Here is a 23,912-nt window from a genome sequence, read left to right as displayed (position 1 = left end):
CCTCTTCCTCCTCGTGGGGGGGTGTCCATGCCTACTGTCCCAGGGTCAGCCGTCTGCCCCCAAATGTCCCCCCCCCCCCCCCCAGAGGCAGGGTGCCAGTCACAGTGGGGGGGCCAGGTGAGGCAGAGAGTGGGGTAATGGGGGGCGGTTTTTGGGGGTGGGGGGTGTGGGGCGTTTTAAGGGGATATCACAGTGAGCAGTGTCCTGAAGAAGCAAAGTCCTCATCACAGTGACGAACAGGGAGAAAAGATTGCACCCCTCCCTCCTCCGCCATCTTTTCTCACACACACACCAGGGTGGGAGGAGGCTCGGGGGGGACAGAGGAGAGGAAATGTACTCATTCGTGTAATACATCTCCTCCCCTCCGATCCGATCAATATTTTCCTTTCGTTTTTTTTCTTTTTGATCCGTTTCAAATTTCCACCCCGCTTTGATATCAGCCCATCACCCGCACCTTCTCTCCTCCTCTCTCCCCGGGGCAGGATGTTGTCTGCCTCTACCTGCGCTGACGGAAGCCTTGTGTACCATCTGGGCCTGCTGGCTGCCGGATCACGTGATTGTTCGATCGAGATTCCTCCGAGGGGGGTGGGGCGCTCACTCGCACCGGTCTGCCGAGGAAAAGAGAAAATGTGAACGAGAGTCAGTTCATGTGAATGCGTGTGTGTGCACTGTTACTGTTACACAAGTGCGCGTGCACACACACACATGCACGCACACAAATTCTTTCAACTTGTCCACACAAATAAATAAATAAATAAATAAATAAATAAATAAGCAAGCTTGTAGAATTCATGCTTGCTGTGTCATGGCCATCCCTGTTAACAGTATACATTCACTTTGCATTTGCCAAGACCCTCAGCTTTGGTTGCACGCTTGAATGAAGAGCAAAAGTGTGGACAGGGAGCACAGGAGTCGGCCAGTGTCGTCATAGCAGCGCCAGAGACTGCAAAAGAACCCTGCTCTGAAATGAAGTTCACATTTTTGTCAGTTCCCAACACACGGTGTGTTTGAAGGAATACAAAGCAGACATTTCTTTGCTAGTGTCAAACAGCATCCTAGTAAAATGTGGGCAGCAAGGGACTCACTCACACCGTCTGGATAACCCTGGGATGCTCTTGGTTGTTGGTGTAACACCCGAGTACACCCAGTGGGAGGATCAGGCCTTTACCTGTCTGCGTTGGGTCTGTCCTGAGGTGCGTCGTCGGGCGTGGCGCTGCCAAGGATCCGCTTCCTGGCCTCGGCATACTCCGCCTCCCGCTGGGCAAGGGACTTCACCTGCGGGACGGGCCGGGTCGGGGCCATGGGGGACCCCAGGGAGCCGTTGCTGGAAGGCCGCTTCAGGATGCGGATCTGGGGAGGCGGGGCTGCCGGGAGGGAGTCGTCCTGGATCACGATGGGCACCTTCAAGGGCGACTGCCTGGAACCGCCGCTGGACATCCTGCAGGGAGGACCATAACTTTCAGTTACCACGTCATTCTAAATCACACATTAAACCTTCAAAGTTCCTTAAGCTGAAAAGTCTGACCATCCAGACTTCTCCAAAAATTACCAACCTGTGACTATCACAACATAACACCATACACACAGAGCTTGCATTTAATGACAGGGCTTTTCCACTAAAAAGTAAAACGACCATTTAAGTCTTGATTTGAAGTTAAATTATATTGCTTACAATTACTATGCCTAATGATATGAAGACATAATGGCTTGCAATGCAATCACAAAAAACTTGATCCTAATCATCTGATCCAGGCTAACATTCAGTCAATTAAGGAAAATCAACTGCTGCACTGTTATGTGCCTGAGAACCTATGGAATGTTTTAAGTAGCATGAGCTATATTGGAAACAGGGCGTGGCTACTTCAGCCATCAGTATGAACCTCTTATGTGCTCAAGAACATCATGACAGACATCACTCACTTCTCTTTTTTACTGATCCTCAGTTTCTCCTCCAGCCTTCTTTCAATTTCCTGCATTTACAAAAAAAAAGAACACATGGTTATGCAGCAAAATCCATAAAATTAAGCCTGCTCATCCACAGCAAGGACAAAAAAAATGGGTGGAGAGAATGCATAAATATAGAGGGGAAACATAACTCTGTCTGTGTGTGTGTGTGTGTGTGTGTGTGTGTGTGTGTGTGTGTGTGTGTGTGTAAGGGTTGCAGGGTACAGAGGGATTCAGTTTCATCAAGTTATTTCTGTATCCCTAGTGCAACAGCCAGATGCCTGAGGGGGGGCTGAATGACACATTGAGAGGGGCAGCAAAAAAAAAGTTTGTAAAATGGAAAACCTGTTGACTCAACGCTTGAGTCTTACACTGAACGCTTAATTCTCCAATGAACTAATCTGACCTGGAGCCAAGCGTGTAAAAGACTGGCCCCCTTTCAAATTCCGTCAGACACCCAGCACCGAATTAAAAGTGTTTACCCTTAACAACCAGTAAATGAATTACTTCTGTAATTTCCAATTTAAAAATGCATTTCAATATGCAGACAAATATGTACAAAACTGGTTTCCATAACTTTAATATGTCGGTATCAATGGGAAAAGCTTGGGAGTCACAAATTGGTGAACGACTTAATGAGCTAGTGCAGAAGCAATTAACATGTAACCAGAAGGCTGTGGGTTCAAATCCAGGTTGGTCAACTGCTGTATAACTTAAAAAGGATTTGCCAGATATTTAAGTACAATGCAGTATGGTACTGGCCAAAGCAAAGTTAACGTTACCTTAAAGATTTTATCATAGATCTTTGCATATAAATGGACAATAACTTGTGTGAAACATCAATCGTTAGGCCAATGAAACACATCATCTACAGATCGAAACTATAAATGTAACTTGCTGGGTCCACGGTTCGTCGGTAGGGTAACGTTGGGCGCTTCAGCAAATATCACACTGTCATTGTGGGGTTACATATTAGCTAATCAGACTGGCTGCACGGTATGCTACATGGATATCCTACTATAATACAGTACCTACCTACGTTAGCTAACGTTAGGCAAAGTTTCACTTTCCAATGGGGGATTGCTCATACGCGGGCAACGGCTAAGAGTATCTATTAACGTAGATAGTTGTTAGGTTCTTTACCAGCAAATTTTCCAAGTTATTGGAAAGCCATTTATATTGGTAATGCTTATTTTCTAAAGGCAAACACACTGCTACTGCTTTCGGTGTAACCTCACCAATTAATCAGCAAGACTTGCTAACTAATTTGTTAGCGTCCTGGCAAGATCATGAATGAAGTTACCTGCTAGGTAGCTAGCTAAGTCGTTCGTTCACAACATTGTAACAGCGATTTTTGTTAGCTGGCTAGCTAGCCAGCTAACGTTAGCCGGGAACATTATAACTGCTAGCATAGCATGCTATCGTGTTAGCGAACCAGCAATTATCCCCGTTTCAGTTAGCGTTTACGCGCCAGAAAAATTGGAACGAACTTGATGAACTTGATGTTACATCTGATAGATTGTACGTGTTTAACGACAAACTAAAACTTCAAATGCCTTCACTTTAGCTAGCCGGCTAAACAGTTAGCCATGTGTAGCTCGGCTAGCGGCAGTCCACGCGCTCCCTCGCCCTCGCGCACACTCGTTCCGGTCCTCCCCCCAGGGCAACCCCAGGCCTCTGTCCCTTTAAGTTGCGGCCTACTTGCTCACACAGGCGCCCCGCCGTTTACAACCACAGCAATAGGCCGGGGGTCCATCGTGGCTGCTAACCCTTTTACCAGTGTCCCCCCTGACTCCCTGTTCGACCTGAGCGCTTCATGGAAACTGCAGAAACTGCCAGGGCACGCTATTCACCCACGCTCACTTACCCCGTTGTCCGCCGCTTCCTCCCAGCTATCCGTAACCTCCTCATCTTCCATGTTCCGATCTCCCAAACACACACGCTCCAGGAACTTCTTCTTCTGTAAGCTATATGCTCGAAAGTACAGACTACGTTGGCACTGTCGCCACCTGCTGTATCGGAGTGTAAAGAGAATAAATACATGAAAGATGGTGAAATATTGCAAGCCCATTCCCTCCTCGCCAACTTTTGTATTTGTAATAAGTGGTGCGGCGCAGAACCAATAATGTTTGTATGTCTGTGTACATGTTTATTTAATCATCAACAAATTCAGATGGAATTAACGAAAACGGTGTTCGAGATGAATCCACTGACACTTCATTCCATTCATTCAATGTGTCACCAGACGTTGCATTTGTCTGCATAAACCGTTTAAATCAATAAAATATCAATACAGGTCTGTACAAGTGCCCACTGGAGTCTGGGAATATGTTAATATTTCCAGTTTCAATACCTCAAAATGCCTATATGTTTATACTATATATAGCACAAGCTAGTCCGCTACTTCCTCTAAACGGTGTGGGCTACATGATTGCAGCAAACAAGCAGAGATTATTTGCTCTGAGTATTTATTCTCGAGATACTGACAATATAAAAGTTGCCTGATAAACCCAGAGCCAAAATCGCTGTCTAACGTTTGCAGGACAAGTTTTTATCATTGCCTCTAAAACAGCAACAACACGCTGATTAGATCCAGTCTGGCGCCAAAATGTCACCATAATTATATGTCAACCAGGAACACACAAGTTTAAAAAATAAAATTTATATGCAAGGAATAAGTTGTCCATTCAAGTACATTCTCATCAAATCGTCGGACTAGGATACATACGTCATCGATTTAGTCGGGTGCGCCTGTCACGTGACAGCAACAGCGTGCTCGCTCCTCGGCTGCTTTTCATTCCCCCCCTCCCATACGTTGCGTGCGCGCTCCCGTGTCCGTTGGGAATGGGGATGCCGCTGACGAGGAAGATGGCGTCTGTGTGGCCACTGGTGAACAGTTAGTCACTGACTAACGTTTTGGGAGACACGGGCTGAGAAACAGCGCCGTAAGAGACAGGACGGCGTAGAGGTGTTTAAAGAAGAGGGAGAGCTCAGAAAGAAGGAGGGGATCCTCGCCAAACCGGTCGAACGTAGACCCCCCCCCCCCCCCCTACACCCTAGCTCCCTCTCCAGACCGGCAGATAGACAGGGCTACCAATTTAGCCAGCTGGATAGCTTAGCTATCTGTTGCCCCAGACGCTTCCAGCAGGGGCTAAGGGGAGAGGGGTGGTGCTGCTCCTGGCAGTTACACCACAGTAACGAACTGCTCAGCGTTCCTGCATCCCGGAGACGCCGGTGGGCACGGCTGTATTTCGCAGGGCGGCCAGGATAGAGCGTCGTCATCGGGGAGAAGGGCGAGGTAAGAGTGGAAAAGATGCGTGTGTGTGTTTGGGGGTCTGGGTAGCTACTTGTCTGAATGGGATTTGGTAAGCTACCAAGCCACCCTTGCTAATGTAGTTGCCTCCCATTCTTAACCGAAACTGTAGCAGCTACCTTCCCCGTTTGCACTATACGTAGTCGTCCAACGTGAGCTACATAGACGAGCACTTCGTGGTCAAATTCACAGTTTAGATGGATAGCTATCTTACGATGCTACCCAGCTCTCCGTTCAACGAACAGTAATGAAACGTTATCGTTACCTACATCTAGATTTGCTTTTAAGTCCATTTAAACTGTTGTGTACAATGACCGGGTTGGATTGTTGTTTTGATCAAACACGCAGTTTTCGTCTCTTGCCATAACTAGCTTGCTTGTTAGAGAGCAAAACGCCACACAGTTATCTGACACATTACACAGCGGAGTTTGGCTTGTTTGAGAGCCAGCCATTGTTCATTCACATTCGCACTTGGTTGTTAACTGACATGGGCTCATCACATGCTTGTCGCTCGATATGCACAACAGAATACACGCCTGATCAGTTTTTAACGAGCTGGGCTGTGTAGTTAGGTTGTTTACACGGGTGCCTGTTTCGCTTCCTCTGGCTTTCCCCTAAATTCCTTCGCCTGTATGGTTAGCGGGTCTGTCCCGTGGTATCCGTCTGCAGTCAACCTGAGCCAACGTTTCAGAACCTTTCTCCAGAAACTGAACTTGTGTTAAGGGAAGTCATTACGCATTCAGCTAATATTTGGCAAACCTACAAATCAACCCCTTTAGTCTAGCTACAGAACTCTTTGACGGTCAGGATGCTGACTGTATTTCAAGCTTCAGTCACAAGACCAAACATTTATAGTTATTTGCTTTAGTATATTGTTTGAAAGTCATGGATATTTTTGCAAAGACGGCAAGCGTAGACTTTTCCGTATAAAGAGACAAAACTTGCTGGACTGGTGTCACAGAAAAGTCAGGGGAAAAGACCATCTAAAAGCTGTCTTATACCTTATTACCTGCGTTGATTAAGTGTGCAGAATGAAAGAGATTCAATATTCCCTTGACTAAAGTTTACTCCCATCTTCCTAAACCTAAATTATTTTGCATTGTCACATCACCAAAGCATACAGCTAGCATATAAGACTGAAGAGGTGGTTGTTCCTGTCGAGGAACAGCTCAGGTGACCAGTATGGTTGCGGGAGAGAGAGTGGAAGTAGCGGAAAATGTGGCATGTTTTGCACGGAGATACTGATTGAAGGCAACACACTTGATTATGTCATTGCTCTGATTGGCTGTGAACATCAATTGTATTAGAATACGACAGAGATTGTGCTCAGAGAAATGCATTGCTCTCTTTCAGCTCTTATTAAGGAAAAGCCTTTTGGATATGCTTTTGTAAGATGGGGAATGGGGATTGAACAAAAAAGTGGAGGAAGATAGGGTTCAAACAGATGGCAGTTTATGGGGATGTAAAATGAAAGCACAAGCTAGAAACAGCCAGATGAAGTAGCAAGAGAAAAGGTCTTTAGCATTCTTTTGCTTTCAGACTGCAAAAGAATGACATGGAAAGGGGGAAGGTCATGTGGTTTTCTTACACTGAATGTGCAAGTAAAGCACATAGTTTTAACGTTCAGCACTGGTGTCAGATTTCTGCACATAAAATGCAATCGATCCCCTGCAGATAAAACATCTGAGAGATTTTGGTGAGGAGGAAGGGGGTTCTCAATTATTTTATTGGTTTCCCTCAATTTTTTTGTCCATACGACAGAAAAGTATACCTCAAATTAAAAATTGTAACCCGCATTTTAAAAATAGTAACACTGATGTTCACTTTGTTCATAATGGCGTTTTCCCAGTGGAAATCGCAAGTCAGGCTAGGTGTCGTGGTGTGTCTGTCCGTGCTGTTGATTTGGCCAGCATCCTGTTCTTCGGAGACTTAAGAGCTGGACTTGTTTTTGGGAGCAGTCTCTCTGCTCTCTGCCTTTCTTGTTCTGTCAGCGTCTGTAAGTGCAGTCCTGTCTGAGTGCTGCTCTGCTCTTTAATATGAAATTGAACCCCTCTTTCTGCTTTCCTTCCTGACTGCCTTACGTGCAGTTTTCTGGTGATGTAATTAAAGTGGAGCAGAAGTGTTACTTGTCAGCAGCAGGTATTGACCAGGAAGTGGCTAATTGTACACTTGGGAAGAAAAGATAAAGTGTTTATTTATTTATTTATGCAGTACAGTAAGTACTTTAACATTCAGTCCTAGTTCTTCTAATCTTTGCAACAGCCAGGTACCGCTGTGCAATCATGAAGATTTAAGGGTCAGCTATCTCCATTTCCATGGCGTATGCAACTGTGGTGACTCTGCATTTTGCTGTGTTTTTATTTTTTCAGTGTATAAATGAATGATTGATGTTTCTCTGAGTCTCTCCTTTTTACTTGTCCTCATCTCTCTCTCTCTCTCTCTCTCTCTCTTCTTGCTCCCTTGCCATCAGCCAGAATGTCCTGCTCCTCAGACAGTGAGGATGACAGTTTCGTTGCCATGGACACGGAGGAGGGCGGGGCAGGGCCGGGGCGAGTCGCCATGGAACGCGAGGTGGCGGGGCGGGGCGGCGCAGCGAGGGAGAAAGTGAGCGAGCGGACGATGGGAGAGCTGCCGGAGGAGGTGCTGGAGTACATCCTGTCCTTCCTGTCCCCTTATCAGGAGCACAAGACGGCTGCCCTTGTGTGTAAACAGTGGTACCGCCTCATTAAAGGTAAGGCACGGAAATCTCTGCGCCCACCCCGTCCCATACCTCAGCGTCCTGTGACGCAAGGGCAGCTTCCGATGGTCTGACGACCCGTTGCGTTTTAACACTGATAATTACTCTCAAGTGATGTGGAAGAATTTTCTCACATATTCTCTGTGGGTTTTTCTTCTGGAGGGTTTTTGGCAGTGATTGGATGAGGCGTTTAAATTTTCCTTTCTCCTCCCCCCTCTCTGTCCTAAACTCTTCCTCCCAGGAGTCGCACATCAGTGTTACCATGGTTTCCTGAGGGCCATTCAGGAGGGCAACATTCAGTGGGAGAGCCGGACGTACCCGTACCCAGGCACCCCCATCACACAGCGTTTCTCCCACAGTCAGTCACTTCCCTTTCCTCTCAGCTTTCAGAGCTCCTCCAGTTATCTCTGTTCTGCTACTGCTTTTTGTGGTGAAATATGTCTGCTTATATAACTCTTCCTTCTGCAATCTTTCTCTCCTCAAAACTGCTTTGAAACAAAGAAGGAAATGGTCACACACGGTATTTTGTGTGTTGTAGGCGCGTGTTACTATGACTCAAACCAGTCCATGTACGTGTTTGGGGGCTGCACCCAGAGCAGCTGCAATGCTGCCTTCAATGACCTTTGGAGGCTTGACCTCAACAGTAAGGAGTGGATCCGACCCCTGGCTTCAGGTACTGCCATGTTCTCTTCCATTAGTGTGCCCTCATTCTGCTTTTTGTACCTGCCTTATGCCTTTGAAGATGTTGACCACCCCCGCTCCCCCCCCAGGATCTTACCCCTCTCCAAAAGCGGGGGCAACCCTGGTGGTGTTCCGTGACCTGCTGGTTCTTTTTGGGGGCTGGACCCGGCCCAGCCCGTACCCCCTGCACCAGCCAGAGAGATTCTTCGACGAGATCCACACCTACTCGCCATCCAAGAACTGGTGAGTGAGAAGTGAGAGACGTAGAGCTTTGGATAAGAGAGACAGAGAGGAGGGATTTTAAATAATCGAGTCTGCCACCCCTGTCAACAAGTGTGTGTCTCCCTCACTGACCTTTTCCTGGCCCCCTCCCTCCCTTCTTCCCACCCAGGTGGAATTGCATAGTGACGACCCACGGTCCCCCACCCATGGCCGGGCACTCTTCCTCTGTCATTGGCACTAAGATGGTCGTTTTCGGGGGCTCTCTTGGGGCGCGACAAATGTGAGTGTCAGTTTTGCATGAGAGATTACAACTGGAGCGAGACAGAAGCCTGCGTATTAGGAACAGAAGTACGTGACAGGCATGGAAAATAACAGCAAACCACTTACACTGTTCAGCTTACCTGCCAGAAACATACAGCCTGGCTGTCATAACTGGCAATTATGCTGGAGCTTGCGAGGCATCACCAAGGTGATAAGATGGCACAGCAGTATTACTGCATGGGATAAGAAATATGGAAAATGCAGAGCTTGATTAATATTATGACATATGACAAAAATGGCTTCTACCAGTAAAAGAGCCTTATGTATTTGAAATTAAAATATTTTTTTCCACATTTGTGGAGTTAGTCATAATGTCATTTTTTTTGCCTCTTTCATGTGAGAGACAGATAGTGTGTGTGTTGAGGTGTAATCGTAACTAACAAATTAATTTTATTTACTTATTTAAAGATTGTAGAGTTTTGTAAAAAGAACCAGTGAAAGTGGCAATAAGGCTTGGGCAATGTTTTGTGTGAAACCGTAACCCTTCAGTCATTGTTGACATTACCACACCTACAAACCTAATCCTAAATTTAGAATCCTATTCCCCACAAAGCAAACACAAGCACACATAAAGGGACTTTGATTTTAAAAAGCTTCTTTGGACTAAAATTGCTGTCAGATTTGCTGCATATTTTCATATTTTTCAAATCCTCAGAGAGCATTCAGATCGCAGTTTTTTTCCTGCCAGTCCCATTCCTTGTTAATTCTGCTGTGTTTTTCTTCTCACCTCTGTGTACCCACTCCCCCTGGCAGGAGTAATGAGGTTTGGGTCCTGGATCTGGAGCAGTGGTCCTGGTCCAAACCATCCATCACTGGAACCTCCCCCCATCCTCGAGGTGGCCAATCACAGGTGAGCGTGTGTGACCTGTTGTTTTCCACAGTAACTGAGTAATTTGAAGATAGCCCTAAAACCTTGCTCTGAATGTATTGTTCCTCTGTCTTTACTCCTTCTGTCATAATATTTTTTTCTTTTCATCCCCCTTTTTCTCTTATTTCATCATTTATCTCCTCTTCTCTCCCTTCACCCCTTGTCTTTCACAGATTGTGATCGACGACAAGACATTACTGATTTTGGGCGGCTGTGGGGGCCCCAATGCTGTGAGTGTCATTGGCATCCGTGTAAAATCTTGCAGTATTGGTCTGCTTGAGTGGGTGTGTTTACATGAGGATGTTGCTGAGTAATAGGGCTTTGCGTTACCTTGTCCTTCTCCAAATGGGATGGATGACAGTGTCTGTGTCACTTGGCCTGTCTGGCAGAACGTTATTTTGTGTGGTTATTAATTGGAGACCAACAGGAGATCATTAGCTAAGTATCAGCTGTGCCAGTGTTTCTGACATTATATAATAAATAACCCTGACTTGCTTATCGTTCTGTATAGGTTGTGGTTCATTTTCTGATTCTGCTTACTCAGTCTCAGAATCTGTTATAGCTGGCCAGCACTTACCGATAGATAGTTAAGTTTGCCATTTGCTCAGTAATTATGCATTAATTTTTAAGGACGCATGTGATATCATGGATAATGAGTGAATTGGTTTTGGATTTTGTCCTTAAGGAGACTGCTTGTATAATGTATGTGCTCTTTTTGTCTTCATTAACACTTCAAAGCTGTATTCAATTGTGAATCTGATTTTAGACATCTGTATTTGGACATACCATTATGGTTTGGCCCTATGGTACTGCTGCGCGGCTCGTTTCCATTAGCGATCCGTGACCGTCTCCCCTCTCCTATCCCAGCTGCTGAAGGACGCCTGGCTGTTGCACATGGGCGCCCCCCCGTGGTCGTGGCAACAGCTGCGGGTGGAGAACGAGGAGCACGGCGCCCCGGAGCTGTGGTGTCACCCCGCCTGCAGGGTACGTCAGAGGAGTCTGTCTCTTTCCTCTCTGCTCCTTCTGTTTCACATTTTTTACATTATTGGCATTTAGCAGACACTCTTATCCAGAGCGACTTACATTGGGCACAGTTCTTTTTTAAATATTATCCATTTATACAGCTGGATATTTACTGAGGCAATTGTAGTTTAAGTACCTGGCCCAAGGGCGCAGCAGCAGTGCCCCGGTGGGGAATCGAACCGGCAACCTTTCGGTTACAAGTCCTGTTCGCTAACTGTGCTGCATTGCCACCTTCTCTTCACGTTTTCGGTTTAATGCACCTCACGTTGTCCCTGTTTCGTTTCGTTGACTCAGAATCTGTGAACTGTGAGGGTGACAGTGGTTAATTTACGCTCGCTCTCCCCGCAGGTGGGCCAGTGTGTGGTGGTGTTCTCTCAGGCTCCCTCAGGCCGGGCCCCCCTGAGCCCCAGCCTGAACTCGCGCCCCTCCCCCATCAGCGCCACGTCCCCGCCCCTGGCCCCAGACCCGCCCTTGGTGCGCTCGCAGTCCCCCGTGCGGAGCGTGGTCCTGGGCGCGCACGATGAAGCCCCCTGCGTGAACGGCCGCTGGGGGACGCTGCGGCCGCGGGCGTCGGCCAGAGGGGGCGCCAGAGAGGGGAGCCCCTCCTCCTCGCAGCAGCAGTCGCCCTCCCGTGGCTCCGACAGCCCCCCTCTGCCCCCGCTACTCAACGGCTCCTCCCCCTCCCCCCGCACCAGCCCCGCCCAGGCCGCCTCCCCTCCGTCCCGACCGCACCTTTCCCACCCCCACCCCCCTGTCCCTCCCGACTACTGCTGGGACTCCCCGCCCGCCCCGACCGTTGCCCCTGCCTCCGTCCTGGAGCTGGTCAGCACCAATGGCCTTCACACACCGCCTGGCTCCCCCCGCACCCCGCCTGGAGCCGTGTCCCCCGGGGCCCTCCGCCGAGGCCTGGAGGCCGTCAAAGCACTGTCTTCGGCGTCTGCCTCCTCCTCTTCCTCCTCCATGTCTCATTCCCAAGCAGGAGGGGGAGGAGCCGCAGGAGGAGGAGGAGGTGGAGTGTCCACCACCACTCCCTCTTCCTCCTCGTCCTCCAGCCCGCCCAATCCCGGGCAGGCGGCCGGGGTTGACGGACACTCCATTCCTCCAATCGCGCGGCGGCTGGGTCACCACCCGCCCCAGAGCCTGAACGTCGGGAAGCCCCTCTATCAGTCCCTGAACTGTAAGCCCATGCAGATGTATGTCCTGGACGTGTCACAAGCCCGGGAGGGCGGAGTCGTCTCCTGGAAGCCTTTCAGCAGCGGGGGAGGGGTGACGGGGGGTGCCGGGTCCGTCGCCGTAGTGGGACCCCCCGAAACCAGCCTACACACTGTGGTCCAAGGAAGGGGAGAGCTCATCATTTTCGGGGGTCTGATGGACAAGAAGCAGAACGTGAAGTACTACCCCAAAACTAACGCCTTGTATTTTGTGCGCGCCAAGAGATAATGCAGAGAGGGGCAGAGGTAGTGAGGGAAACGCTGATGTGGATCTGTCCACCCGAACGCACAAGCGAGGGGGCTTCTTTAAATAACGCTCTCTCGACTGAGAGCTGTAGCGATGGCTGGTCTGTGCTTTCCCCAGAGGACAGTAATAAGGGGAAGAACAGGACAGGACAACTGGATACACACATTTCTCAGTTTTTTATCAACTTCCCCACCTCCATCCTTTCTCCCGTGAAGTTCACTCAGAAATTTGTTCAATAAAAATTGTCACAACTTAAAAGCAGTTATCAAAATGTCTGACCACAATTATGGCTATTATAGCAGCTACTATACAGTAAGAGCTTTGACCTCCTGCCACCGTCTGAACAGGAGGGGAAAGGGCTTAAAAGAGAAGAGGGAGAGGCTAGATGTTTTCACCCCAGTGCACTTCTCCCTCCTGGCCTTCGGGCACAGGAAGGCGGTGGAGAGGAGGTGTGGGTGTGCTCTGCTGAAGGGAAGACAGGTTGACTACTGTGCTTTTTATATATCTATATATATATTTTGTGTTAATGGAGGAACACTTTCAAAGTGCATTGTTTACAATGGTGTGAGTGTGTATGTGTGTGTGTGCATGCGTGCGTGCATATGCATGAGTGTGTGAGAGCGTGTCTGTGTGGGTGTGTGCGTGAGTGTGTGTGGGAGCAGTGCTGACTGTTGAATAATTTGAATCTTGCCAAGGGAGGGTTTGGGGTAATTGGGGTTATAACGGAGGACTGTAAAGAAAGTAATAACTCTGGTGAGAGAATGGAAGCAGACAGAGAGGGTGTTGTGTAATTATATGCATCTGGGTGAATGAATCTCTACAAAAATAAAATTGAGAATTTGAGCTGGAATGTCTTGTCTGTGCTTGTGCTTGTATCGTGTTTTTCTTCTGCTTTTCACACGCTGCAGGCAGTGGCTTGGTGAAGAAATGTTCCCGAGATTTAAAGAGGCACACAGAAAACTCCCACTTAGTGCAGAGTGCTTACCTGCAAACACCCACACGTTGTGTGTTGAATGTTCAATGCAGGGATACAAAGAAGTACTTTGAAATAAATGTGTCAATGAACACAATCTTAAGATGTTTCTCAGTGATGGAGTTATCATTGGTCTCACTGTTTATTCCATAGATGAAGTTGGAGTACCCTGTTCCTTGTTGTCATGTGACTATGTTTTTGCCCATTAAGTCAGCAAACTGCTGGTTGACTGGTGCAGTTGTAGTCACTGTACTGCCAGTTTATACAAATGTGAAAACACGACGAATAGCTAGTTGTGTTGAGGTGTCACAGGATATCTACTGTGCAGATAACTTGGGTGTTATTGACTATTGGATTATTTCACTATGAACACAGCCATAAAGCAGCAGAGTGGAAAAGAAATATTTTTGCATTGGTTTATTGTGTACTGCAAGAAAGAATACAGCCTGCTGATGCAGAACTGAGAAGCAGTGCAGTTTAATGTTGTATATTCATGGTCTTGAATACAATATGTATTGCAGTGTTTTTAGCAATGCCCACATTTGAATCAAAGCTATTCACAGTCTTGGGCTCTGGTTTAATGCTGGATGCCTAAGTGGACCAAGCCAATTCCAGGCAAAACTCCCTGAATATATTCCTTCTAGTAATGCTGAATCCTGAGCCTAGTAAGTCTGCTTTTCATGCCATATTAATCCATTGTGAATCAATGTGTGTTAATAGTTCCAAGACAGATTACCGTTTTTTCCTTCCACAGTGTAGTACATTGTAATTAACTCTTAATTACTGTTAAGAGCAGTAGTTTGATTATTTCGCGGATGGATGCCATGGTAGAAACCATTTGGAAACCTTGCCGTGTGCAGAGCCGTTGCAGTGCTAAAGTGCCTGTATTAAACACCTGCTCCTTACAGCTGCTTCCCAGGATTAGGGCCTTCACAGCCAATGACAAAAACTGTCATTTGAATCATTTTTTAATTGACTAATCTTCTGGCATTAGTTCATTAATATACGTCTTAATAAACCCATTAATCATTTCGCTCTCAATGAGACAGCAACTTCCTGAATGAGTATGGCTAAGAGCTTCATACCGAAGGGTATATGCTTTGACCTGACCATAATAAATTCTATCTTTTGAATTTTAGTATAAGGGAATCCTAAAAGAACGTTTAATTCGAATCACATTAAGTTCTGCCAAAGACTTCATTGTAAGTATCCAAAGGAAAATGTATGATGTCATAACACCTTTTATCTATTATTTTTCCCTGAATAGTAAGAGATCACATGACATTAGTATCATACACAGATGACATTATGGCTTGTGTTCATAATTTATTTTTTGTCTTTTTGCTCTTGTTTTCACAAGAGATCAAAAACCACTCACAACTGTTTTAATCGCTCATCTGTTTCAAACCCCAGCTCCTAGCACACTGCCCCCCCCCCCCCATTCTTGCAGCTCCTGGATCATTCCAAACTGTCACCCCTCCCCGCTGCCCCGCATGCCTCCTTTGTCTGCACACAGCACCCCGTCTGTTCCCCGCCATGTCTACCCCAACACTGGCCATTTGTTTTCATCACTGACAGTGGAACGGGCTGGCCGCCGCTATCAGAAACTCATTGTCCCTCTCTACCTTTGGTCACGCTCTGCAGACTCAGAGGACCTTGGTTTACCTGACATTGATCTGTCCTGAATCGCTACATTCCCTGTATATCCTGATGCTATAATCAGCGCCTGCTATCTTGTGCCATTAGAGCTGAATCGTTTTGTGTGTGTGCGATTAGTGTGTCTGAATTCGTACTCAGCATTTTGGTGTTTGTTATTAACGCTGTGAACATTGCAGTGTACGTTATACCAGTGCTCCACTGCTCTGTAAATTGTTTTGGATTAAGACATCTGGCTGCGTAGTAATGAGGTAAAAAAACAGTAAATAATGACCGGACTGTAGCCAGATGTGAAAGCAGATGTCAGACGCTGAGGCACAGGGAGGATCTTCGTGTTCCTTACGTCTCAGAGAACTAGCTGCAGGCGCAGTTTCAGATCACGCAGCCTGACCCACTTATAGCAGAATGAGCTGCAGCAGGTTTGGGCTGAGGAGCCAGCTCACTGAGGCAGGAAGGACACAGTGTTCAAAACTGGTGAACAAGAGCGATGTGGGGCTCATTCCATCAAATTTAATTAAAAAACATTTTCATTGGTTAAATTATGCCTGTAATGCATATTACAGTGAGGACTCAACTGGTATCATGAAATTTATGAGATACTGTCTGCTTGACTCAATGGTTGTGGAATAAGATCCTGGTAGGGGCATTGATGTTGAGCCCTTTTTGAATCTCCAGATGAAATTATAATTAGCCTGGGTCGGGGGTATGCGCTTCTCGGAGATCCAGCATGAAGAAGCGTTTATATAACGTTTCAAGAACTGCATTTCAGGTGTTGGGGAAAAACTATAAGGCGCTAACAAAGATCAGAAAAGCCATTAGGGAGAAAATATTTGCAGGACCGTCATGCCTACCACAAGGTGGCGCTATTTACTCATTTACAAGTGAAGAACGTGCGTTTTATTCTTTCCTGGCGAGAACGTTTCCTCGAATTCAGCAATGTCCACACGTTAAACGGGAATATTCACATCAGTATACAATAGACTAGTATATAAATTTTAAATATGTACTGCATTGCCTTTCAGGCACAGGGAAATTAACTACACATATCATTACAATTAAATCGTTAGATAGGTTAGGTGTAAATCAGATTATTAACACAATAATAAACTAAAAACTCTTGAATTCATTTGCTTGACATTTATCTGCTAATCAATAGATCCCAATCAATATTATCTGAGTATACTCACAGTAATAGGAACAATAGGACTCATTTGTGGCAACAAGGGGCATTCTCTCTAGCAGAATGACCTTTGAAACGACGTTTAGCTTTAAACAGGGTAGGGACAAATTACAAGTCCATGAGAAAGAGGAACGAACATGACTAGGAAGTAACAATGATGTAACAAAACTAAATCAAGATATTAACGCCCCGGATAACAAGGCTAGTACTTAACATTACACATATGTTTAACTTTGTCTTGTTCCATTGTCGTTGTATTGCTTTCAAATCATGTATTTATTGATTGTTTCGTTTTCAGGTCTAGCAGGCGTTCCTGGTGGCTGTATGAAGACGTTGGATCTTGTCAGGAGTTTAGTATTCATGATTACTCATGTAATAAAATAGTTATATTAACAGCACTGTTTAGTTTTAGACTGGCAGAACATTGCGAATGACGGAATGATATCCTTCGCTAACTTCTTGATGTCATGGATACCAGAGTGGCTCACATTCGAAACGAGCCCCCTGGACAGCTTCCTACAAGGTGAGCTGCAGGTATTACTGCAAGTATTAAATACTACTGTTTCAGGTTCACTTACCTCTTGTCATTCCTAAATGTTTTCTTAGTATTAAACGTGAACATACCGCTGTCGTTCTCATTGTATCGCAATATGTTGTCTGAATCCATTTGCTGAATGCACTCTTAAATTGAGCGTTCAAGTAAGTTAACATCTGTTGCATTTGTTTGATATACAGGGATGGTGGGTGCATGTGGGATTTCAGTGCTTTGCAATCTCATGAGAGTTCATCTGTTCATCAAATCTATGAGGTGAGATTGTGGACAGACGGAGGGTGAAAGTTGATTGTTCATGGGCATCAGCTTAGAGCAGCTGGTGTGCAAAACTGATCTTCATATCATCTAGACAGGCTGATAGCAGTCTCAGACGATTATACTGATCCTTATAACATAGGGATCAGAAGTGGATATAGTGGATCAGCACATTTCTGCTTGAAACTTATTCTTTTGATCAAGCGTGTGCATAAGCACAAATGACTGTGTGTGACTGTGTTTGTGCACATGCATAAACACATGTATTTGAGAAATTGTGAATGTGAGCACTTGTGCTTTCTTTAGCTAAAATTTTCATCTCTGATGGCCTCTCGGTTTCCTGCTCTTAATCAGTGTTGGGAGGCAGCTAGAACTTGTAACTGTGTGGCACAAATCAAAACATTTGACAGCATTCTCATTCCATTGCATTGCCTTTCAGAGAGCTACTCCTGCTTAGTACCAGGCCTAGCCAATCACAAGTGCTTGAGGGGTATCAAATTTCATTAAAAAGTTGCAGCCAATCGGAATGCAGGCTGAGGGCTATGACCGCTGTTTTAAACCAGCTGTGTCACTTGCCAACAATAACCAGCACTGCTGTCTATAGCAAGGATTAGAGAAGCTTCATTACAGGCCTGAAGCAGCATAGTCCTTATACTGCGTGCTTCTCATCAGGCATAAGAGGTTCCCTGGCACCAGTGTGTTCCAGTTTGGGCTGGTTCCAGTTCTGACAGTTGGAAAAGCCACATGTGCACCTGTGTGTGGGGGTCTCAGATCCCTTCCATTCCTTTTTACTTGAAATTCATTTGTAACTGAGTCCCTCTCTCTACCTCTGTTTGTATCTATGATTTGGCAGCGATGGTGATGAGACAAAAGGCAAGGAGAAATCAAGACCTATGGGTGGTGCCAATGGCAGACTGAGCGGATGGCTGCAGTTCTGGTTCCTGACAGGAATTCTGACTCTGGTGGGTTCTAGAGTTGCCTCCTTGGTGGTTCTGGAATTCTCCCTTAGAGCAGTCTCAGCCCGGGTTACTGCTGGACCGGTAAGACTCATTCATACTGGTGATACTGACACACATAATTATGCATTTGCTCACAGGTGTACTCATATACTAAAACTAAATGCATGTCATGTAAAACTGTAAGAAGTAACTGATTGACACATTTCTCTCTCAACATATCCCTGTCTCTCTCTCTTGGCTATTGTATATGTATATTGTATTGTATATTGTATATGTCTGTATATATATGGCTATATGTCCTCTCCTCTATGCCATTTTTACGGCTTAATTTTTAATGACAGTGTTCATATTTATCCTTTATCTGTCCCTCCCTGTCCCTCCTGTCTCTCCAGAGTAGTAGTACCCAGCAGTTTGTGGTTCAGTGCCAGTTTTCTTTGGGGTGCGCTCTCAGCTGCAGTCTTCACTTCCTCCACGAGGGGGCGCCACAGCGCTCACTCAGCCTTCTCCTCACAGCAGCGCTGAGCTGGCTACTGGCCACTCAGAGTTTGCGTCTCTGGAGCCATGTGACGGCGCTGTACCCACTGCACAGCTCCCAGCGCTACTGCGGCCTGTGCATCGGGCTCCTGACCTCAGGCCGCGCCATCTTGTCTCTCCTGAGTCGCGCCCTCGTGATAACCTTTGCCGTGGCCGCCGTGGCCGCCATATCCGTCATCAACCGCCACTTCCTGTCTGCCACGGAGGCCCTCAGGTTCTGGACACCGCTGACTATCTGCTACACGCTGCTGGTGGTGTACATGCAAGGTAAGGGGTGGGAGGAAACAAGGACTGAGGAGACAAGTGCGGGGAGGACAGCGTGGATAGAGGGACTGACCTTTGACCTGGAGTATGAGTGGGGAGTGGTCAACAGCAAGCAGTCAGAGATGGGCAAGCGTATCAGAGGAAGAAATGCTAACATTTATCCCCATATTTGTCGGTGGATGGGGGAGGGTATAAACAAATAGCCAGTGTCCACTCCTTCCTTAGATGAGCAACATCGCCGCCCTGGTGGCGAGGTGGTGCTGCAGACGGTGGTGGTGCGGCTGGGGGGGCTGATGGTGCTGATGCTGACAGTGGGGCGCTGGGTCGACGTGCTCCACATTCTTGTGTGCTTCCTGGGAGAGGCCGGCTGTCTGATACCCTCCCAAGACCTGCTGGAGGCCGTGTTGCAGGTGAGGATCTGCCTTCTTGGCACATGTCTCTGTTTGCATATTGTTTTGGCCTTTTCATCACTATGGAAGAATCTGTCCCTTTATGGTTGTCTGTTGGTCAGTGGTTGTGAGTACTTCTCTTTGTCGGCACAGTGTTTATGATTTTTGGACTAATAAGGTGTCTGTGTTTGCCTGTCCTTCCTTAGGATGTGGGTGAAGGGATTCCCAGGAGGTCCCAAAAGAAGGTTACTGAGAACCACAGGAGACACCAAGAGCTAGTGCCACCAGATGGCAACAAAAAGAACCTTTAGGTTACCCTGATTAGGAGCAACTGTCAGAGCTGAACCTCTTAGCAGGAAAAGTGTCTGATTTTTTTTAGCTTTTTTCAATGGCCTGTCCAGTTATTACTAACAGAAGGTTAGGGAAGGCATGACAAATTGTTTTAAGAGGAATAAGTGGAAGGCCTTCATTCCGTGTTATCATTTGAACAAATGGAGGAGTCACAAGGCCACATCCATGCACCCATTTTCAAAAACAAATCAAAATGTTTTTTTTTCATAATATTGTATTTACGACAATCAAAAGCTGTTTAAATTTTGTAGCTGTTCGTGCCATTTTGTGACAGTAAAATGCTGTAAAGAGTAATGGGGTTTGAGAACGGCAATAAAGAGGACTGACAGGGAAGCAACAACAAAAACTGAAGAAGAGTGAAAATTGAGAGGGAGAAGTGAGCGGGAGATGGAGAGAAAGAATGAAAAAGAATGAGAACAGGAAGAAGGACAATAAAGAGAAACAGGAATGCGAATCACAGGCAGCCACATTAAACCACCTGCATGAAATGGAACAAAAAATTTTACCTCAGCTTTTAATGAATTTTTCATTTTATTTTATTTGAACTTGAGGAATGAGTACATGGTATACTGGTAGTTTTATCTGCCTGTATCTCTTGTTGGAAAGTGTGCTCGAGTGTGTGTTTGTGTGTGAGACAGAGATACACAGACACATAGCGAGAGAGAGTATTTCAACCTTTGATCAGTGATTAATTGTTCGTCTTTTACAGTTGAGGAAGAGCTGTTGATGCTGGAGTGGGGATGAACATTTGTGATAGAGGGAATCAGTTAATAAATTGTCAAAAGAGTGCCTTTAAATTTAACTTAATTTACATTTTGTTGTATTTATATCGTACCCTTGCTTTATTATTTTAACCTCCTGTTCACTAGTTCACTTCAGAGGAAGCCCTGAGGAGGAAATGGAAATGAATGGGTCACAAATTGTGTGAAACCTCCAGCATCATCGGACAGGCCCTGCGCTGGAAGCTGGAGACCAACACCAAGAAAACAGGATACACATCAGGAGAGCTGCTGAAAAATAGTTCAAGATCAGACAGCTGTTGGGGGAGTTATTAACAGTCTACACTCTCCAAGGTGCAAAGGCCTAATTAAGCAAGAAGATTACTATGGCTGTTTCATAAAAGATATATGCCTATATGTTTATTGCAGTTTCCATATCTGTCTTGCCAACTTAAGGATTCATATCTGTAGGTTTGCTTCAGTTTTAATATGAACACAGAACAGAACTGCACTGACAATATTTGCTCCTCAACAATTTGTGATCTTTGAGACACATGTTTTCTGCAATTACAGAAGATTATGCAATGAAATTAGAATATCATTTCAAAATAATAATAAATAAAGATAATAACTGTAAAATAATTATTTTTGAATCTATAATATATGCTCTACCAAAAGGGCTGCCAGGAGTTTATCTCATAACCTTGAGAAGGCTGAATTACAATTCTTAGCCTCCAGGGGGCAGGCAAACCTTTGCACCAGTTCAGACAAGGATAAGACCTAATGCTCCACACATTCTACATTCTTTCTTTGTATTGTATCCATGGTAATTACCATATGTAATGATTAAAATCATAGTATTAAAACAAATTCCAAGGTTCTCTCAAAACATTTGGAGATGTAGAGAAGGATTTCCAAAGTGCCATTAATAGGGTCCGTGGTTTATCATTTTTCAAATATCAGGAATTGTGTCTGATTGCAAATTGTGACAATTTTTCATAAAGGCACTATTATCGCTTCCATTTTTATGTATTTCTGAACATGTTGCAGGGGAGAACATAAAGACATTTTACCACGTGAGATGAGGGAATAAATACAATTGAGGCTAATGCAATATCTGCAGAGCAATATTATTCAATAAACCTTAAAACGTTTTCCGTATTAGCCTACCAAAGTCAGGTAGCTCATATGTCTGTCTCTTGTCTGCGCTTCTTTACATCCTGAAACAGACAGTAGATGTTTCCATGTAGCTTTCGACTAGTGAGACAGCAAACATGAAATCCAACCATATGCAATGTTGAGAAGCGGTGTTCATCCACACATTTTTAGTAAGCCATAAAGCAGTGTTATGTTACAATAATTATAGAAAGGTTTTTACAATCTTTATCTCCTTTACTCATGACTAATTAGGAGTCTGATGTTATATTATTGTAGTGTGTTATCCACGTTAATTGAAATAGTTTTAAATTTTAATTTTGAGAATTTACTCAAGACTGCTTTTAACGTTTACGTACCATCTCATATTTGTGCTGACAAAGTAATCACCATATGTGAAGGAATTAGGTGGCATAAGGTATCTAAATTAGCACATCTAGATATTACCAGCAGCCTGCCAGCCGTATGGACACATGTCCAAAAATGTGTGGAATTTTGAACAAACATACAAATATCTTCATTTATAATAATATCAAAAGTCAACAGGGATTAGTGCAACCAACCATTCCTGATAGCTACGTTAATTTAAACAAAATGTTGCAGAATTACATGGTAAGCAGTACAGTACGACAGAAAACTAAATCATACAGTACACAACTGAAGGGCACTGCTACACTAAATGCCCTGTCCCATTTTGTATTCAGGCATGGTTGTTAAAATGTCTTCAATGTTTAATGTTACGCTACAGTATAACGATCCTACATAAGACCCAGCTGACCCTAGACTCTTTACCCCTAATGAAAATAGTTGCAGTGAAACCTGACGAACCAGCCGCAAGAGTGTTCGGGGTGAGAACATTCAAGGCCCAGGACAAGGCCATTTGACATCTGTTTAATCCTCTTCTCATGTGTCACTTGCACGCATTGGTCAGTCTCCACATATTGTTGGTAAACATGACAATGGAAAGCCGAGTCGGTTTACAGTGCCTTTGGTCTAAAGAACTGGTAAATATAATATGATACCTGTCTGCCACCTTGTCTCTACACTCCACCACAATAAGTGGTTGCAGTATGGCCTGCCAGGCCTCCATAAAAGATTAAAGATCACTTAGGTGCAAAACTGTGTTTGAGAAATATGTTTGGTTTCACTATAGTGAAATAGTTTGCTGACCTGGACATGCTTATTTTGGACTGGTTTCCATTCTTAACTGTTATTCCCAGGTTTAGCAACAATTGATTTGCTAGATTGTATCCAGAGATATAACCAAGATCGTTATGACAAAATAGACTACATACATTGCATATCGCAACAACAAGCAAATACAATGATCAGATTAACACGACTTATGCCAGAGATCAGCTCATTGATTGATTATTTTGCTTAAGCAGGGTGTACCACATTCTGTCTACGTAAACAGTACCAGTCAAAAGTTTGAACACACCTGCTCATAGAAGGTTTTTTTCTTTATTTTTACTATTTCCCACATTTTAGAGTAATAGTAAAGACATCCAACACTATGAAATAACACAAACTGAATAATGCAGTGACCAAAAAAGTGTTAAACAAATCTAAAACATCTTATATTTTAGATTCTTCAAAGTAGCCACCCTTTGCCTTGATAATAGCTTTGCACACTCTTGGCATTATCTCAAGCAGCTCCATCAGGTAGCCACCTGGGATTCTTTTCCAACAGTCTTGAAGGAGTTCCCCACATATGCTAAGCACTTGTTGGCTGCTATTACTCCACTCTCTGGTCCAAATCATCCAAAACCATCTCGACTGGGTTTTTAGGCCATCTGATGCAGCACTCCATCCCTCTCCTTTGTCAAATAGCTTACACAGCCTGGAGCTGTGCTTCAGGTCATTGTCCTGTTGAAAAACAAATGACGACCCAACTAAGTGCAAACCAGATGGGAAGGTATGTCACTGCAGACTGCTGTGGTAGCCATGCTGGTTAAGTGTGCCTTCAGTTCTAAATAAACAACAGCGTCACCAGCAAAGCACCCCCACACCACCACTTGTTTCACGGTGGGAACCACACATGCAGACATCATCGTTCACCTTCGCTGTATCTCATGAAGATGTGTGGATGGAACAAAACTAACAAATTTGGACTCATCAGACCAAAGGACAGATTTCCTCTGGTGTGGTATTCACTGCCTGTGTTTCTTGGTCCAAACCAGTCTCTTCCTTCTTAACTGGCTCCTTCAGCAGTGGTTTCTTTGCAGCAATTCTACCATGAAGGCCCGACTCACGCAGTCTCCTCTGAACAGTTGATGTTGAGATGCGTCTGCTTCTTGAGCTCAGTGAAGCATTTATTTGGGCTCTGATCTGAGGTGCTGTTAATTGGCGATTTC

The 23,912-nt window shown here is 45.2% G+C and overlaps 3 protein-coding genes across 4 annotated transcripts; 2 read left to right on the top strand and 1 right to left on the bottom strand.

The window, feature by feature from the left end:
* Nucleotides 1-148: 148 nt before the first annotated feature.
* szrd1 (SUZ RNA binding domain containing 1) lies at nucleotides 149-3,940 on the bottom strand. Its single transcript, XM_036533411.1, has 4 exons — nucleotides 3,812-3,940; nucleotides 1,921-1,970; nucleotides 1,169-1,438; nucleotides 149-608 (listed from the first exon to the last, which is right to left on the bottom strand). Exons 1-4 carry the CDS (start codon nucleotides 3,860-3,862, stop codon nucleotides 497-499), a joined length of 483 nt encoding a protein of 160 aa, XP_036389304.1. The 5' UTR covers nucleotides 3,863-3,940; the 3' UTR covers nucleotides 149-496.
* Nucleotides 3,941-5,019: 1,079 nt separating this feature from the next.
* Nucleotides 5,020-13,417, top strand: LOC118780729 (F-box only protein 42-like). 2 transcript variants are annotated; one of them, XM_036533394.1, is made up of 10 exons: nucleotides 5,020-5,242; nucleotides 7,732-7,988; nucleotides 8,236-8,352; nucleotides 8,533-8,667; nucleotides 8,765-8,918; nucleotides 9,067-9,177; nucleotides 9,972-10,068; nucleotides 10,260-10,316; nucleotides 10,954-11,070; nucleotides 11,458-13,417. In XM_036533394.1, exons 2-10 carry the CDS (start codon nucleotides 7,733-7,735, stop codon nucleotides 12,547-12,549), a joined length of 2,136 nt encoding a protein of 711 aa, XP_036389287.1. In that variant the 5' UTR covers nucleotides 5,020-5,242; nucleotide 7,732; the 3' UTR covers nucleotides 12,550-13,417. The 2 variants fall into 2 exon arrangements, with proteins under 2 accessions (XP_036389287.1, XP_036389286.1); XM_036533393.1 differs by having other exon boundaries at nucleotides 7,728-7,988.
* Nucleotides 13,418-16,687: 3,270 nt separating this feature from the next.
* tmem82 (transmembrane protein 82) lies at nucleotides 16,688-19,844 on the top strand. The gene is made up of 6 exons (XM_036534346.1): nucleotides 16,688-16,899; nucleotides 17,112-17,184; nucleotides 18,038-18,224; nucleotides 18,536-18,944; nucleotides 19,167-19,351; nucleotides 19,537-19,844. Exons 1-6 carry the CDS (start codon nucleotides 16,815-16,817, stop codon nucleotides 19,639-19,641), a joined length of 1,044 nt encoding a protein of 347 aa, XP_036390239.1. The 5' UTR covers nucleotides 16,688-16,814; the 3' UTR covers nucleotides 19,642-19,844.
* The last annotated feature ends 4,068 nt before the right edge of the window (nucleotides 19,845-23,912 follow it).

Source organism: Megalops cyprinoides, chromosome 7 (genome assembly GCF_013368585.1).
Source record: "Megalops cyprinoides isolate fMegCyp1 chromosome 7, fMegCyp1.pri, whole genome shotgun sequence".
Lineage (NCBI taxonomy): Eukaryota > Metazoa > Chordata > Actinopteri > Elopiformes > Megalopidae > Megalops > Megalops cyprinoides.
This window is presented reverse-complemented; position numbering and strand designations above follow the sequence as displayed.